This window comes from Rhipicephalus sanguineus, chromosome 5 (genome assembly GCF_013339695.2).
Source record: "Rhipicephalus sanguineus isolate Rsan-2018 chromosome 5, BIME_Rsan_1.4, whole genome shotgun sequence".
NCBI classification, from domain to species: Eukaryota; Metazoa; Arthropoda; class Arachnida; order Ixodida; family Ixodidae; genus Rhipicephalus; species Rhipicephalus sanguineus.
The window spans coordinates 50,389,904-50,408,584 of NC_051180.1; the positions used below are offsets into that span (position 1 = coordinate 50,389,904).

Here is an 18,681-nt window from a genome sequence, read left to right on the forward strand (position 1 = left end):
AAGAAGAGCGATGCTAAGCAGAGAATTATTTCGGCCGCAGTCGCCTTCTCATTGAAGACATTTTCGACGATTTTTTTTTGCATTGCGTGCACCTCTATAAACCCTTTTAGTGGAAAGGAAGCTGCGTTTACAATAGCGCTTGGCGATGTGCTAAAGTGTAATGGGTCGTAACTGAGTATTCTTTAAATTAACCGAGTTCGAGTTCTGCAAGTTGGGCACTTATCTTTAGACGCCGCCGAAAATAAAGGGCTCATTGTCTTGTGGCTAGAACTTAACTGCCCGCTACCGAGAAAAGTTAATTACTGGGTACTGCAGATATGGGCGGCTTGCACGTGGATGGCTCTTCTAGAACGGTTTCGGCGCACGCAGTAGGTGCGCATTTGTACGCTAGGCAGAAAGGCGCACGGTGATGCCTTGGAGTGCCGTAAAATTACCATTTTAGAATGACCGTTTCAGAACTTGAGCCACGTGTAAGTTGGAACAGTGAAAAACAACGGTGCAGGGTATTTATAAGAGCTTCAGTGTGCATGCTCTGTCTTCCCTATGCAGGCATAGTTAGTGATGTCTAGTGTACTCATGACGAAACAACAAAACCTGTGCACACTCTAGTTCACTGCGTGGAAGGAAAAACTGAACAGAAGAGAGAAGAAAGACAGGGATGTTAACCAGTTTAGAGTAACGGGTAGGCTGCCCTACACTTGGGACTGTAATGTGGGAGTTTGAAAGAAGAGTAGAGAGAGCCAGAGAGAGGCACACACACAACGTCGCAGTCCGTCAGTGTTGTGCGGTGCACGACATCAGTATTAGTCTATAACGGCTTGTGCATGTCTGTTGTATTCAAAAACTCTAACAGTGCCTTCGTCCGCTTCATTAGCGATGACTTCTTAGGAAGACGTTTCAAAATGGTTGCTGCTGCCATCGTTCTGTGGTGAATGCACGCTAGAGCTATTGCGAGTGTCTGCGCATCATAGCGAGGGCAGTCGCAGAAGGTGTGTTGTATTGTGTGCTTGCTACCAAGGTCGTCGCAAAGAGCGTTGTCAGCCATTCCAATGCTAACGGAAAATGGCTTCGTGAAAGCCACTCTACTTACGTAGTGGCTGGCATACAAAAGGAGCAGCATGATGATATGTTCCATTGAACCCGTAAAAGAAAAATGACAAAAAAATCAGCTTTTTAAAACTTACCGGCGTGATTGATTTTTTTTTTGTTCGCTTTAGCAATGAACAACAGCAGTAGTTTGGCACGAAGCTCACTACCATGACTTTATTTGACCGACATGCGAAATTAGAAATGATTTGCATATATGAGCTGACGATGGTATGGGAGATATTGTTTCGACACTTGCTATTAAATTAATCACAAGCATATTGATGAACTAACGCTACAACAAAACAAACGTAAGAATTGATGCGAACTCTCGTAACGTGCGAAAAATTGATTAAGTGAGACAGGGACGTAGTAGCACACATGTATATTATTTCGTCGTTGTAAGAGCGGGGAGCCAACGTTAGTCAACAGTAGACGAAGCTCGAAACAAACCTTGTTACGAAACGAAGTTCGTATAAACTGTGACGCACGTATAGCCGCCTACGTGCACTCAAGAGCCAAGGGCCCATGTTTGGGAAGCATCGAGCTAGGGAACGAGACAATAGATATACACAAAAATCCTAGGGGCTGAGAATGAAAAACAGAGCACAAGAATGCTATTAACAACTAACAAATGAAGTATAAAAGAGGAGGAGGAGGAGAAGTAAGCTTCATTAAAAGGAGTGAGCCGACGGCAGAGTCGCCCAAGGTGGGCGGCGTCCTTCGGAGCCGTGGGCCTGAGCTGATAGCTTGGCCCTGTTCACCAGATGTCGCTGGCCCTGAAGGCTTGTGTTTGTCTAATAAGCCTACCTCTGCTCCATGTAAAGTGATAAAGAAAAACATGGCTGATCCCTCCGTCATAGGAATCGGTATAACACGAAAGTGAAACGTGTCTTCACAGAAGTAGTGCTTATGATATATGAGAGCTTGTACAATGTCTATTCGTGTTTGGCAGCTATAGCACCGTTTGACGTGGATGCACCCATGTTGACAGCATGTCTCTATCGCGAAGACTAACGCCCATGATCATGATTAAACCGTTGAGGTAGCTGACGGTGTGAACATATATTTGGACACAGCGAATCGTGAATTGCGCGTAAGGATGTTATCAACAAGTTCATAACCAACATTGGTACCCGGTATGCACTTCTTCAAAGCGTCGTCAATTAAGGAGAGAAACGGCACGGTGTGCGCTTTCTAGTAATGGGTAGCCGACGCCTGTGCTCATGCATACATAACACACACTGCACTTCAGCAACGCGGGAGGTAGAGGTTCGTAGCCTGAACCGCAAACGCGTGCGTCCCGCTGGCCTCTGTCTCGCAGGCGCGGCTCTCGCTCCACCAAGGCACGACATTCGCCCGTCGAAATCGCGTCCTTTCTGCAACGCATATTGCAGCAGTTTTGTTAGTCGGTGCTCTCGCAATTGAAGCAGTCGGCGGCAGAGAAATCCCGTTGGTGCACGTGGAAGCTGCATTACTCCGATGAGCCGACGCACGCTAACACGAATCCAAAGGCAAAGAACGTAACTGCGTCAAGGGTGCCTCGGCGACGCCAGCGCGGCCAGTCTACCTCTCTGGTATCGAGACGCTTTAACCATGACCTCCGATATCACGTGCAATCTCGGAGTAAGCGCTAGTAAGTGTCGATCGTGAAGCATTACTTCTTTTCACCTCTCACAGACGGCGGCACCGCCCCGCTCCGCCCGCCGCGAAAGAGAAGGTGTGAAACATATAAGGCGCGTTCGCGCCGTGCCTAGCATCTCCCGAGTTGGCTTAGTCGGTAGAGCGTCGGGCGCCTGCCGTCGCGGCCGCAGCGTCGTGGGTTCGATTCCCAGTGGGGTATCTTTTTCTTGGTTTTTTTCTTTCTCACCCGTTGGCGTCCATTTTATCAACGTCATATCCGTGAAGGATGTACTTGGTGGACCCCGGCATAAAACACTTTCGTGTTAAAAAAAAATACTAGTAAGGAATGGAGAGAAGTCATCGAGCGATACTTTTGACTGGCTGACCTACAGAGTTAAAGACGCGTGCAGGACAGAAAATAAGCTAAAACGGAGAAATGCAAAGCGCAAAGGCGCGCGTATTCGTGGATAGCGAGCAGAGCTGCTGCCGAAGCCTGTAGTGTGTACCTCAAACAGGGCAAAAGCGCGTATATCCAGTGCGTAGACCTGACAATCCTGCCGCACCAAAATCGACGTTCATTGTGCTACCTGGCAAAGAAGAAAAAGGAAAGGGGGGGGGGAGTGGGAGGGGAATTCAGAGAGGACATATCTGCAAATGAAAAAAAAAAAAAACAGAAAGTATGGCGGGAAATATCTCACATTTTCTAACTTGAATCTTGCCATGTAGAACCGTTTTTGTCGCGTCGAGGCCCGTGTGGTTGACAGCATGTGCAGTGATTGCATTTCCCGGGAGCTGAGTAAGCTTGTGCTGCCCCATCTCCCCCATTTTCACGTCATCCTTCTCATCGAAGATGGAAGTGTCATGTGAACAACATCTTCTCTTTGTCAAGTGGTGCACGATGACGTGGAGTGACGTCTTCGTCGTCCCTCCTTCCGGTCATCCCTCTCGTTGAGTATAGCGATAACACCCGCTGCATGATAGATGAGCCGTCTCGGCATTCCTGAAATCTACATAGGGCCATCGCATCTTCTTGCTGCTGCCAGTATGACACTGGTGCGTATACTGCCTAAGAGAAGAATATTGTGTGGGGCCAGAATTTGGGCATTTTCTTCTCCGCGTTCAGGGCGTTGCCCTTCCACACGTGATAGTGTCAGGCAAAAAGAAAATAGTGCCTGTCCTGCATTTAGAGCGTGAAACTAGCCCGTGAACGTCATATGTATTTATGTGTAGTCCTTTTAGGGCATCTATCTATTAAACATGCAACGTTTATTACGTCACCAATCTTCATCTCTCCCTTCTCCTTCCGCAGACTGTGGCTGTGAATGATTGAAAATTCTACAAATGAAAGGAAAGCATAGACTATTTCGTTATGTTAGCCATACAATTAACTAGAAAACACGATTCGCAACGTCATCATTAAAACGCCATCATTAAAACACCACGTATGACAGCAGTTAAACATGCAATGCTTTTTACGTCACCAATCTTCATCTCTCCCCTCTCCTCCCACAGACTGTAGCTGTGAATGGTTGAAAATTCTACAAACGAGAAGAAACCATCGGCTATTACGTTATGTTAGCCACACAATTAAGAGAACACGATTCGGACCGTCATCACTAAAACGCCATCATTAAAACACCGCGTATTACCGGAGACTGAAAAAAAGGCTATTATAAGCATAAGCCGCGCAAATACATTAAAATGTCAAAGGTGCACAGGAATAAAATAAACACTTTACTAACTTGCAGACAAAGGACTTATTAGCTATCTGCGATAAGCTAAGTTTTCGACTTGGGAGTACGTGTGCTGTAGCCAAAATATTCAAAGAGCTTTAATTACGAGAATAAATATTGTATTTGAACGAGATGTGTTGAAGTACTAACACTGACATTAATCCATACGACACTGTTGTTTAATACACAGCCAAATAGAGCAAAAGAGGGGGAGGGTGAGGAGGTCTGGAGTTACACAATCTCAATATTTTATAGAGGAACACATACAACAGAAAGTGTCCTCTGTAGCATTTAAGCATTTCCGTGACGCCATAACGCACTACCTTTGAAACTTTTTCGTATTTCACATTTTCAGAGTGTTGCCTTACGTTATGAAAGATGGTTTCGCTAAAGGGCTTGAGCGCACTCCGCGCTCGCAGCTTCTTATTCCATCAATGCAATGTGTACAGCATAAACATTTCATTACAAGCGCTTGAGAATGTTCAATTAGTGGCGCGATCGTGGGCCTCAGCACGAACCATGCACGGGCACGGCTATGCTGCGATAATTCATTCATTTATCAAACAGGATACTTCCTGTTCCCGCTGTGCTGAAGAGCATGCAGCTGTTCATCACTTCCCTTTGCCTCGTCGATTGTGTGTCGGGCGGCAGTTGAAAGGGATCAGAGGAAGAAGAGCAGGGGGGGGGGGGGGGAGGAAGAGGAGCAGAAGAAGAAGAAGAAGAAGAAGAAGAAGAAAAAGCAAGAGTCGTAATATGATTTTGAGCAGGAAGCTGTCGGCAATGCACACGCGTGCATAAAAAAAAAGGAGTAGAAATGGAAAACAAAACTGCGAATTTAAACGCATACCAATTGTTGCCTCAACGCGCTCATGTTAGAGCAGCTGTCAACTTCAAATACGGCGTTGATTTTTCATCGTTTGGCTCAAATGAGAAATGAAATATGTTCTCGCATACGTGAACGCGAACGACCTTTCTCTTTAAGCTTACTGAATGAAAGAGTGCAACATTTTTTTGTCTTTGTGCGGCATAAGAAGAGCAACCGTGTAAACATTGCCTGTCATAATTATCTACGGTATGTGAGTTTTGTAGTAGGCAATATTTTCAAATTCGTAGCTTTAACTCAACAAACCTATCTATCTATCTATCTATCTATCTATCTATCTATCTATCTATCTATCTATCTATCTATCTATCTATCTATCTATCTATCTATCTATCTATCTATCTATCTATCTATCTATCTATCTATCTATCTATCTATCTATCTATCTATCTATCTATCTATCTATCTATCTATCTATCTATCTATCTATCTATCTACCTATCTATCTATCTATCTATCTATCTATCTATCTATCAATCAATCAATCAATCAATCAATCAATCAATCAATCAATCAATCAGTCAATCAATCAATCAATCAATCAATCAATCAATCAATCAATCAATCAATCAATCAATCAATCAATCAATCAAACGTATCCGAGGTAGCGTTTCGAGAAGAGTTAATGCTATGGCCTGACCAAAGAACCATCGCGCTTCCTTCTCGTGGGGGGGCTTTCATTCTTTCTATGTATAAGCGCAGCACAACGCAGCCATCGTGAATAAAATTGCGCCGGTTTGTGTTCATCTCTAGTATCTGCCTAGTTGTGCGCCCTTTGTAATCCTTGAACAGCCTTAGACGTGGCGATGTTTAAGTTATATTTCGCAAACTTACGCACCAAGCTATGCTGCACTTCTTATTGAGTAAAGTTTGTCCTTGTTACACTAGCAGTGTAGGATGGCTTTATCAAGAGAAGCTTGTTACGAGTTACAGACTTCGGCGGCGGCGTTGTCACACTCGAAAATCCCGGCGTCTTGAAAGAGTACAGAAATGCTGTCCCCGAAGGAGCGCCAGTTACATGTGTATTTCCATGCGCTGTTTTCTAGTATTTTATACTCTCATGATCATGGGCTTGTCGGCGATAAGCCGTTTATGATATGGCAATCTGACCTTTTATCGGGGTCGCCTGTCATTTCGCGTTGCCACATTTCAGTGTTGCCTGGATATGAACACATGAAATGTTCGCTCCCATTTTCCCAGTTAACCGTTTCCGTTTCGGTAAGTGCGTCGCAGAATGCGAGGATTGCAGTTTGCGCGTAGAGGTGCTTGAGGTCGCGGGTGACGCGCATGATCAGAAACCGCGATAAGACCGCATCGTTCAGCTTCAAGATAAAACCTTTATGGCGCAGAAGCGATGACACATTGAAAGAAGCTCCGTGCACTGGGTGCCAAAAGGTGCAGCGTGGGAACGACGAAGGAGCAACAAAGAGAGAGAGAGAAAGAAAGATGAGAGCAGAAAGCCCAGCGAAAGCAAAGATGGAAACACCTTAGGCTCGTTTATGCAAATTACCTTGCTCGCTAAACTGCTGTATGCTTTATTGTTTCTCTTGCTTTGACCTCCCTTTTCCGCCAGGATATCTCGTTTTTGCGAGTGCCCTCCACCGGTCCTTGAATGCGTTCAAGTGCAGTAGAGATCTCGGTCATATCCTTAAAATGAGCAAAATAAGCCAAGGCAAGAACGACTGCGCATGTGGTGGGGCTTAAAATAAATTACCGCTCGTTTACGGAGTCCAAGAGAAAAGAAGCCTAGCAAAAGTCGGTATGTTTGCATGTACATACGACCAGGAAGGTTTACGCTGAACGTACGTTCATCGCGTCTGGGTGAGTGTGAATACGTTTTACGGTGAAGCAGTAGAACTGCGAGGAAAAAAGAAAGAATGACAGAGGAAAACGCCAATTTCTGTTTTTGCTTGCATTCGTTACAAAGTTTTCTTGGTGCGCTACTTGTAGATGGCCCAGCTGGCACGCGGCGAAAAAAATTCTACCCTGCTTCGAACAGCCAAGAAATCTTCGCAAATGTATGCGCGCTTGTACAAAGACTGTTTGTTTCCAAACGAGGACCGTATAACAAAATGCATTTGTTTATTTTTGCTAGGCCTAAAAGCTACGCTCGGTCTGCTATGTTTCATTGCTAGAGCTTTCCGCAACGGTAAAGAAGGAAGAAATGTACACAAGTGCATGGTGAAGGAAATGTGCAGTTCAAACCATAATTTTTAGGGTATACATATCAATATTCAGAGCGTGGCTGCATTCTTTCCTGCTTTTATGTATTTATCTAATATAACTTGTTCCAGAAAAATTCCTATGGTTGAATAAGGCGTAAGTCTTATACGAGAAAATGACACTCATACAAATCATCAACATTAGAGTTCGAGAGGAAACGCCTGCAGCACTTGTTTGATTTCACGTGAAAAAGTTCTCCTTTTCGCGTAAACACAATACTCAGTTTGCGGCCAAGAGAACTAGCTTGTCAACGCATTTGCTTCCCCCTGCCGCAGCTTTAGGATTCTAATAATTCCGGAATGCAAAGAATTTCTTGCATGTTGCGTTGAGTGTACACACTAAAGAGCTGGCCGATATTAATCCTCTGCTTCTAACAACGGCGGCTGTCATTGCATGCTACTTGCATTGTCGAGATATGTACTGAGTTCACTTGACGTACCCAAGCAAACATCCTAATTTTCACCAGCACGAAGAGTTCGTTGTCGCGTAATTCGTTGTGAGATTGTGAGACGACACCCACTACGTGCTCGTAAGGGAATACACGCAGTAACGTGTGCGCCTTTTGTAATGGTGGCCGGCTTTAAACCACGAACTCGTTATGCAGTTCACATGGTGTGACGCCCGATGGCAATATACGCTTGTACCCCGTTTTACTGCGATATTGCCTCTCGTACTGTGACACCTGTACTCAGGACACGTATGTTTGTGAGGCATTAAAGTTAATTTCAGTGCAATTCCCGAGCAAAGGAGTGGCTCTGTGGTAGAACACCTGCTTGCCACGCTGACGGCCTGGGTTCGATTCTCACTCGAACCTACCATTTTTTATTATTTATTTTATACAAGATGATGATACTAGCGGCTGGCTGCGGCACTACGGCGGACAAGCCTCGACCTTAAGGAGCTTCGCCCCTAAAAGCGAGCGTATGAGGGACCTCGATTCTTGCGAAACCCAAGTTCATATATCGTAAACAGAAGAACATAGTCTAGCTGTTTGCGCAAATGCTATGCGAAATGTAGTCACCCGCTTACACGCCTTCTGCCCTAAGTACTCGCTGACAATGATTTGAAACAAATTGCTGTAAAAGCTTGGCAACTTGCAATGAGCGCCAAATTCGCCGCTTTAAATCCTATTCGGGACTTTCGAGGGTATAGCATTTCGTGGCATGGAGCTGCTGCGCACGTCTGTGCCATCGCTCAACTGGCCGGCTGCAGCTGTCAGCTGACAAATCCACAGTGGGAGCCAAAGAGAGCACCATCGCGTTTAACCATCCATCAATGGCTTTCCTGACATGACCAGACCATGCCGCTGGGTAGGTGGGAAGTCCAACAAAACAAGAATCCATGCTGTGAACCGCGATGCACAGGCGACGCGTTTTTTTTTGCAGCCTAGAATATAACGAAGCATTACAGCTGATCGCTGAGATCTTTGCAAAATGTGGTGGGGTTTGCACAGTGGCAGATACGCAGTGGACATGAAAATATGAGCTGAAATAAACGAAGCTATAAAATCATGCACTGTTCTGCGCGAGGCCAAGTAATTTCCGCGACATCGTGTCACATCCTCACTGGACATAATAAAACGGAAACGACATCTATAGCATTGTTCGTAAGCTCGTGGTATTGCAGAAACGATGAATAACTCAGCGGAGATGAGACATCGCGTTCCGTATCCCCCACCGCATGGAAGAATACGCGTTGCTAAATTGACATCGGTTGAAACCTGCCTATTGACGCCGGTCTTTCAGCCAACTTTCGGTACAACTTCTCCCATTGGGCCATTCCATACCCACCGAACCACTTATGGAATTTTCGGGACGGAGCTCATAAAGACGTCTTTAGCTCTCAAATATAATGCTGCACCCATTCTGTCTACCTGATTACCATGTGTGGGTCCATGGTCTCCAATGTATAGTCCTCGCAGAAAAAAGATTAGCACGCGTGACCGTTCCGGCCAATAGTCGCTTTGGCTAATCTTTCCTTTTTATTTTGCGACGACCATACGTAGAAACCTGATGGACGCTACACAGTATAATGTATTTTATTTGCACGCGCAAGTTCGCGTATTTGTTAGCTTAGGGAGAGCTTTCGATTATAAAACACGAACAGAAGAAAGAAGTAGTATGGTTTGAGACTAGAGGTGCGAAGTGCGGAAAAGAACGGAAAAATTCAGAAAAAAACCTGTTTTTTTTTCTTTTTTTCAGCGCAGTTGAAAAAAATGGCGAGAATTTCCGTGGGGAAAAACGTACAGAAATAAATCTTAGGCAGCACCCAGCGTTGAACGTGAAACCGAAACGCAAAAAAAAAAAAAAGCCTTAAAGACACGCAAAGCGTTTATCGTTCATCCCGTGCACAGTGCAGCAAACCTACTTGACCCAAGGTACAAGGGGGAAAATATGACTGGCGAAGTCTTGTCTGCGTTTACTGGATTTCGGAGCACAGTACGCACATGAACCTCTAAGTTGGCAATGTGTACTCCGATGTGGCAGAACACAGGACCAATGCAGACATATGGTCAAGGTCCGAAATATGGACTTCTGCTAACTACACGCCTCCTTCAACATGGTGGGAGGGAATCTGCACGAGTAAATTAAAACAGTGATGTCTTTGGCTCGAAACATTTGACAGATTCCGCCATCATCAGCTGCGCTTGAGCGGAACTGGTCCGACTTCGGCAACATTCATACTCTGCGTAGGAACAGGCTGCGTAATGAAACGGTGTTAAAGCTTGCTTTTGTACACGCACATCTCAACGTGATGAAGAATGCTACAGATGAAGCCAGTGATACTGACTCTGAATAAGAGGTAGAACTTTATCTTTTTACCATCTTGATCAAAGTTTCCATAGTCGAAGCTACGACGAAATAGCGACAGAAAAGAGTGTTCCTTGTTCTAACTGCCGTAACAATCCTAGGAAGCCGCACCCATTTACAGAGAACTGAACGCGTTCGCCGTGATGCTTCTGGCCTGCCTTCGATCTGTTAAACCCTGCACTCGTTTGTGAAAAGGCAGAAAGCATTTCGCTTCTGTTATTTACATCATGAGAGTAATGGCTTTTGACCTTTGGCAATAAGGTATTGCCATATGCTAATGAAAATTGGTTCTTGCTCATTTTTTTTTTCAAAATTTCGAAAAAAAAACCTGAAAAAAAATTTTTCCCATTGCTCAAAAATTTCCGGAAATTTTGCGACACGAGCGAAAAAAAAACAAACAAACAAACAACGAGCAATGACAGTCGAAATCTATTTTGTTCAGAGGGGGGAGCCATTATTAGAACACATCATTTTACGACGTTCTAATTCTTACGCCATTGCCTATTACTAATTCTTTCCTGAAAAAATGTGGACGCCGCTCATTTTTCTACCAGGGCAAAACTATATTGCTTAACTGCAAGAACCCAGATTTGGTGCTCGATGCAGCAAGAAAACCATCATCGTCTCATGCAAGACCGAAAACTAAAGCTCCCTTTCTCTCTGACCTATTGGGCCTTTTCAGTGCTCAATACATAGCCAGATGGAGCGCTGCACATTGATCAGCGAGATCTTGTGGCAGTAGGGCTAGGTTAGCGCATTAGCGCAGCATCGTACCTCAAATGCTTGTTCGCACTTTTTCTTTTGAGTCTTTCGTAATCAGCCGTGCAAACACTTTCACCGACCCGCATGGCGAGCGTCAATAAAGATCAAAGACACCGTTACTGTCTGTTTACACAGATAACAGAGTGTTATCTTGTTTAGGTGAGACGGGCCTGATTATATCAGTCTTACTACCCGTATGGCGCGGGCAGTACAAGGAGCGTAGTGAGCTACAAACAGCACGCTAACATGAAAGTTGCTGAAAAAAAAAGAAGCTGTTCCTGTTGGATAACAAAGAGCGTTGCGCCACCCCTGAATGTCTGTGGCGCAATCCGTCCTTCGAAGTTTTCTGTCGGCACAAGCTCTTTTTCTTTATGCGTTGAAGGTGGAGCAGGTGCCCGTATATACGATTATTATTGATCCTTTGATCTTTGGCTTCCGCTCTCCTAATTCCAATGCTACCGGAACTCCACGGTCTTGGAGCGAAAAGTCGGGGATGTTTAAAGCTAGACGCATCGGAAGACCAGGGAGACGAAGAGGTGTGGGAGCAACTCCGCACAGGCAAGCGATGATTAGTCAACACGACCACTCCGGAGAGCACTCAGTGGGGGTTTATTGCACTGACACAACAACCCGAGGTTACAAATTACACTGGGTACAAAACATAGCACAAAATGATGTCATATCCCGTCGGCTTGCATGACTGGCCTGGTATCCAGTGGTGAGATGCGCCGTGGGTCCTGAGTCCACTCACCCCTAAAAAAACTCGAGTCGGTGCTTGGGTGGTGTTTTGCAGCATTCGCGGGGGCGCGGACCTCTGGGAGAACTACTGTTCTCCACCAACTGGGAATCGCCTTACTCGGACCAATCAGGCAAACCGAACGTAACCAATCCCAACACGAGTTTACGTGGTCGCGTGAATCCTGCTTCGCAACAAAACTAATGCACTTTCTGCAAACAGCACATTCCATCAAGCGGCCACGACGCGCGCACACGCTCTTACATTTCAGTCTCCGGTCGTCCCGTCGCACCCCTGCGGGGCTCAAAGGGATCAACCGGTTGCAGCTTCCGCTCGTCGGCCCGGACTCCCTCTTCGAGGGTTCGACAACAGCAGTCGAAACAGAAAAAGCCTTCTGCGTAACATTTCCTTCGCGACAGTCTATTGCAACACCTCGCAAACAAGAGGCCTGCCTATAGTTTCGGCAATGTAGTCGCCCTGGACGGTGGGAAACCCGTATACATTAGGGAGCCCAGTCGACGCTTAGTACAGCTTTTTAAATAGCCTGGCTTTAAATACTGCAGTCAGTCTTCGAAGGTGGCGCAACAGTGAGAGCAGGCACTTCTTTCGGTGCCGAGGATCGGCGTGGACTGAAGCTTTTAACGACTGAAGAAACACAAAGCTCAAACTTTGGTTTGAAAACGAAAAAATAAGGATATTCTAACAGACAGAACGAAGGAAGAAGAAGAAACATTTCATTGTAAGGACGTACGTGCGCTTTTTAAAGGGCCTTCTAAGCGTCTCCTTAAGCGCGCAGACACGCAGTCCGTCCACTCCTGTCGACGTAACCGTGCACCATTCTCACAAGCACAACACAGACAGAGGGACGCGCTGCTCTTCTCCCGTCAACGCCGCGGTCAAAGGTTGCCCTGCCGAGGTGGGGCGCGGCCTTGTGGTCTCAGACTCTTGGTGCCGGCAGACGAGGGACTGGTCTCGCTTTCATAGAAACGCATCTGGACTGAACACGTAACGTTCAACAAGGGCATTACAAATACAGATCAAAACGAAATAGAAATACACATGTATCTCTAAACATACACGTTGACCCTCTTTTGAAGATCGTTGTACCACGGCCGCTACATAAATGTAGCGGCCGTGGTTGTACTCTCTTCGAAGAGTCGTGGGAGAGGCGCGTCTCTCCAGCTTAACAGCTGTTCTTTATTTTTCTTCGAGTGTACTACAACAAATAAAGAGCTTCTTACATTGGCAATTTAGTCCCGCATTCGCTTGAATGACTCTGCGTTGATTTAGTCTTCCGAGATCTTGAGTCTAAGCAAACAACTCGAACGTTACATTGATCTTTTTGTGTGTGTGTGTTTGTGTGTGCGTGCGTGCGTGTGTGTGTGACGAAGCTTTTTCTTCGTTCAAAGTGAAGTTAAGAGACTGCTGTTAGTTGGTCAGTATTGAACCGGTATGCACGGAGCATTGCACGAAACATTGCTGAAGCTTACATTAAAGGCGTTGCAAATGTAGCTCACATTCCATCGTAGCGTTTCTCTTTTTATGTTGGAACGCGTGCTCGAAGAACGCCTTTTCGATAACGTTAAAAATGTACCAACATAGCAACAAATGAAACGTCGATTTGCGGAAGCTGCCGCCAGGATACCAGGAACCGTGCTGAGGCGAGTTGGTTTTAATTTAGTTACCATATGCCGCTTGTTTCCAAGTCCGCAGAGATGTGCCGCGAAGTTCTGTTGCAGCTCTGCTGGCAAAAGAAAGAGAAAATCTCCTTTCCGATTTCTTCCATGGGTTTGTCAGCTATGATTACGATACGCCGGATCGATAGCGATCCCTGCTTCCAGCGAGACCACCTGGCGCGCCGCAAATGATTCACCGCAGGAAAGCATTGTTTTGCTTGGCTTAGCACTATCGAGCGCCCGGCTCCTCGAGCATGTTTTCTATCAAGCGGTCGTTTTCGCAAATGTATGTATTATTTCTCGAAGGTATGCTACATAGCCCTCGATGCGAGCTGCGGAGGGGGTGGCCAGCGGAAGCGCCTTCTCACTGAAACGTTTCGATGAGCGCTTTCGGAGGCAGCTTTGCAGTATGTCACGGATTGAGAGAACTAGAGTGACGGAAAAAATCTGGAATGCGGAACTTTAACGCGGAACAGTATTCACGGATTTCATTGAGCGCCGGTTTATTGCTGTGTATTCGTAAAAATGCGATGAGGAAGCAAGCGGGAGAAGTTTGGAACTTGCAACGCAGGATAGGTATGCGCCTAATCGTGCACCCTTTTGAACAATAATGAAGAAGCTTGCTTTAACTCTTGAGCGTCTCTACAAACCTTTTCATTGGCCCTAAATTACGCAGAAGTAAGTTTGTGTGCCATTGGTAGAAATATCTGGGTGCAACGCACATAAGCCTCGAGTGTTTCCCTTAGTACAGGACATTTTAACGCCGAGAATAGGTTAATGCTTTGTCGTAACATACTACACACCACCGCGTCTAGGAGCAGCTGTTTATAGGCGGTGCTGATAAAAAGAATAATTTGGAGGGGGGGGGGGGCTGCCCCTAATTATCTAAGTGGGGCGGAAACTTTGCTCCATGCTTCTACTCAGTCATCTGTCCTGTTATTGTTCGAAGTGCAGCGTTATGAGCATTTTAATGGTGGCGAAGACTTAGCGATATTAGTGGCAGGCACCTCTTATGTCCCATTCCCAGAACTGTTCATTCCCCATTTACTTCCGGGAAAGCCGATGAATAAATGTGGACCATTGTGAGAAGCACATACACGCTCCATTTTCATTTTTTAAAAATGCATTGCGAAGCTTGTTCTCTTTCGGGCTTGCCCAACGAGTGGCGGGGGGCGCTGCTGCAACACTTCACTTCCCCTAATGGAGAACCCAGCGCATGCCTACGGCTATCCCACTTCTTCACCCTGATGACGATCAGCAGTCTAGATACACTCTTGCCAGACCGAGCTGTCGTCGTTTCTTGTCATCAAATGAGTTCTTTGTCTATTTCGGAATCTCGCACACGATAGTTAGTAGCCTTCGGCACGCTGTGCTGGCAGAAAAAGCGGAGCGAGCGATGCGCAAAAACAAATGTCCTCGAAAAACAAACTGACGCCGCCGGATGCAGCATATGATTGCAGGGTGCGCGCTACAAATGATCCCTCCAGGGACACCGAGAGTTTCTTCGCGGCAAGCTCGCTGCAGTCTCCTGGCGCCGCATTGGAAAGCAGCTATAAACAACCCGCGGTGCCAGATTTCCCGACCTGAATTGTCTGCATCATCTTCGCAGTATAGGGACTGCTACGTTTCTGCTCCATTCTACCGACACGCGATGCGAAGTGCTCGTTTCTGGGCTCTGGGTGTGTCCCAATTTCTTTTTCTTTCGTGGAAGAAAAATCATTGAATAACCTTGTTTTGCTTTGTCAGGTTGCTCGAATGTGGGTCCTCCCGTTAGAAGTATCGTTAGGGCACATCCTCGTTAAACACGCCTAGGTGTTGTGTGTAGGTTCAATGTAGCTCAAAATACTTCAGTAAGGCTTATTGCAATATTTGTTTCGGCAAACTTGTAAATAGAAACGGTATTATAAGGGGAAGGGTAGAAGTTACGCTTACGTTTCACTTCGTGAACGTGGGCGACGCGCAAGCTAATTGGGGATATTCTTTTGTGAATTGCCCGTGGAACACCTCTTTACGTTAACCAGTATGACCTCGACACACTCCACGACGGGGATTTGACAAATGGGGCAGTTAAGCTTGCAAATAAAATCGAACAATACAATATTTTAACAATAAATTGAATGTAAGTAAACACATGCATAAAACAACAAGAGTTATAATGCAAGCGTTCTGAGAGAGTGTGAACGTCAACATCAAAGGCGTTATCACAAGTGGTAGACTTGGATACAATGCGCTGTTACCAAATTGTAACCCAGTGTTCTCGAATATTTAAGGAAAACAATATAAAATAACATAAAAATGCACAGTTATGAGCAACTGGAACGCGACGCTCGCCTCACATAGAGGTCGTCGTTTTATTTTATTTATTTTTTTGCATTACCAATGATGATGGGTAGTCGTCTGGAGGTCAAAGTGGGTCACAATGTGGGACCATGGCTCTCGCTATGATTGGATGAAGTAATGACCGAGCTAGGTGCCCCCAGCGCCCATTAGTTGAGCAATGATGCCTACTAACACAACATCGCAGATGCCACCCGTTATCTTTTCTACTGATGGTATACTGTCAATCATTGAAAAATGCAAACTGTGTACTTCTTCAGGTGTGGATGAAATCAACTCAAAGATTCTAATGAATACTAAGCACGTATCTTCAGCATGCCTTACCCTATTGTTTTCTGAGTCATTGTCTACAGGTACCTTACCATGTGGTTGGAAAGTGGGAAAGGTCGTTCCAGCCTTCAAAGCAGGTAACAAAGACTCCCCTTTAAACTACCGCCCCATTTCTTTAACTAGTGTCCCTTGCAAAATCATGGAACATGTCATATACTCACACATCATGGCCTTTTTGGATTCATTTAATTTCTTTCATCCTTCTCAACATGGCTTTCGTAAGGGACTTTCCTGTGAAACACAACTAGCAATTTTCCTTCATGATCTCCGTGCTAATCTTGATAACAACGTTCAAACAGATGTCATCTTTCTAGACTACTCAAAAGCTTTTGACACTGTACCTCATAATCGTTTACTAATGAAATTATCTGTGTTGAACTTAGATGCTCACGTAATACAATGGATAAAAGAATTCCTAACAAACCGTTCCCAGTTTGTCCTTGTAAATAACCACACATCCAAGCCCCTTCCCGTTACTTCCGGCGTCCCCCAAGGCTCAGTCTTAGGACCACTTCTTTTCCTAATATATATTAACGATCTACCGCAGCATGTGTCTTGTCCTATTCGTATGTTCGCTGACGATTGCGTAATTTATCATACTGTAACTAACATTTCAGACCAGAACTTCTGCAGAACGACCTTAATAACGTACACAACTGGTGCAATCGTTGGAAAATGGCTCTGAACGCCAAAAAATGTAAATTTGTTTCAGTTTCCCGAAGGCGCACTCCATTCCTCTCTACTTACACAATCGCAAACGTCCCCGTTGAATCAGTTACAACGTATAAGTATTTAGGTGTAATTCTATCCTACGACCTTTCCTGGATTCCGCATGCGACTAACGTCATTTCATCAGCAAACAAGACCTTAGGATTTTTGAAACGTCACCTCCGTCACGCGCCGCAACAAGTCAAACTTCTCGCGTACAAATCATTTATCAGACCACAACTAGAATATGCAGCTGCCATCTGGAACCCTCACCAAGCATATATCATCAGTGCACTTGAATCAGTTCAGAATCGTGCCACAAGATTCATCCATTCTTCATATTCATATGATGTCAGCATTTCTCTCCTAAAAGCAGAATCAAACTAATCATCCCTCGCTTTTCGTCATCGTGTTGCTACGCTCTCTCTTTTTCACAAATTCTTTTACAGCTCGCTAAACCTCCCACCTTACATCTCGCCATCATCATCACGCACGTCTCATCGCACTGGCCATCAACTGCAAGTAACCCGTCCTCGAACACGCACCGTCACATTTCAAGCCTCATTTTTTCCTCGGGCTGCCAGAGAGTGGAACGACCTGCCTCACCATGCTGCTGCCGTACCAACTCATTCCAAATTCCTGGACATGTTGCAAACCTGTATTACACCATAACACCTTCATTAATTGTTCCAATATGTAAACCACCTCTTATGTAATACCCCAAACGGGGTTTTTAAGATAATAAAATGAAATGAAATGAAAAAGTGCTCGTCGATTACCGTGTTTCAGTTGTTTAAAGCTGCACGTGATAACTATAATAAAGACGACGCGCACAGCTGCATACCGCGTCATTTAACACATCCAGCGTCGACAAAGTGCATTTAGAGAAGGTAATTGCACTGATGGAATGCAAGAGAACTGAATTCAGCGAGATTCGATTCCGAACGAAGTCAGCTTTTGTATACACAGAGCGGCCAAGCTAAGAGCATAAGAAGAATAACAATTGTTTGAATAAAAAACAGTTTTCATTTTATCTGCTTTATGGTTGCCATCAAAACCTGCACTCGCCCACGAGGCGGTGAAGGCTCGGGTAGTGCGTGCTGCTACAAGCAGCCGCAAGACTGCAGGACGTACAGTTTTAGAGAGAGGGACGCAGATGCTTAAAATCTCGCCACATAAATTTACAAGCTCAGTGACACACAGTTTATTGCCTCACTCTTGTGGGTAGGTGGTGGACATCCTTACTGTTTTTGTCAAATAAGCAGCAGTAGTAGAGGGTGCATCGCCGTGGTTATATGCTGCTCTTGAGTGTTTCTTTCTTTTCTTTTTTTCGCAGAAGGCATGGGACTGTCGGAGATTTGGACAAGTTGGACAAACTCCTGAGCAAATATGACAGGAGGGCACTTCCCACGGGTCACATGAGTGAGTAGTTGTTTTTATTAGGTGCGAATCACCTTAGGAGGGCGGCTTGTCGGCGTGTAATGTCGTCACTGTGTGTCATGTAGTCACGGTCCATAACAAAACGGGTATGAGCCACAAAAATAGGGTAAATTCCACTACTCGCCACCGGTCTCCTAAAATTAAGAAGGTAACAGTTAGCCCAACAAATAGCCCACGACGTTAACATAGCTGAAACACCCTTCCCTACATGCCCGGTTTCAGGCTTGGCACCACTAGTGCCTCATCAAAGAAATCTCTCTCAAAACTGTGCACGCTTGGCACCTCCCCAGTTTTTTTGTTGTTGTTATTGCTGCAGTTGTGGTATACTATACTG

The 18,681-nt window shown here is 45.3% G+C and overlaps 1 protein-coding gene across 2 annotated transcripts in view; it reads left to right on the forward strand.

The window, feature by feature from the left end:
• LOC119393620 (glycine receptor subunit alpha-2) overlaps positions 1 to 18,681 on the forward strand; it is a 97,997-nt gene that overhangs the window by 60,733 nt on the left and 18,583 nt on the right. For both annotated transcript variants that reach the window (XR_007416348.1, XM_037660729.2), the window contains exon 2: positions 18,244 to 18,329. Coding sequence is in view for 1 of the 2 variants with exons in the window: in XM_037660729.2 (XP_037516657.1) it covers positions 18,244 to 18,329 (86 nt within the window). In the remaining variant the exon portion in view is untranslated. The remainder of the gene's footprint in view (positions 1 to 18,243; positions 18,330 to 18,681) is intronic.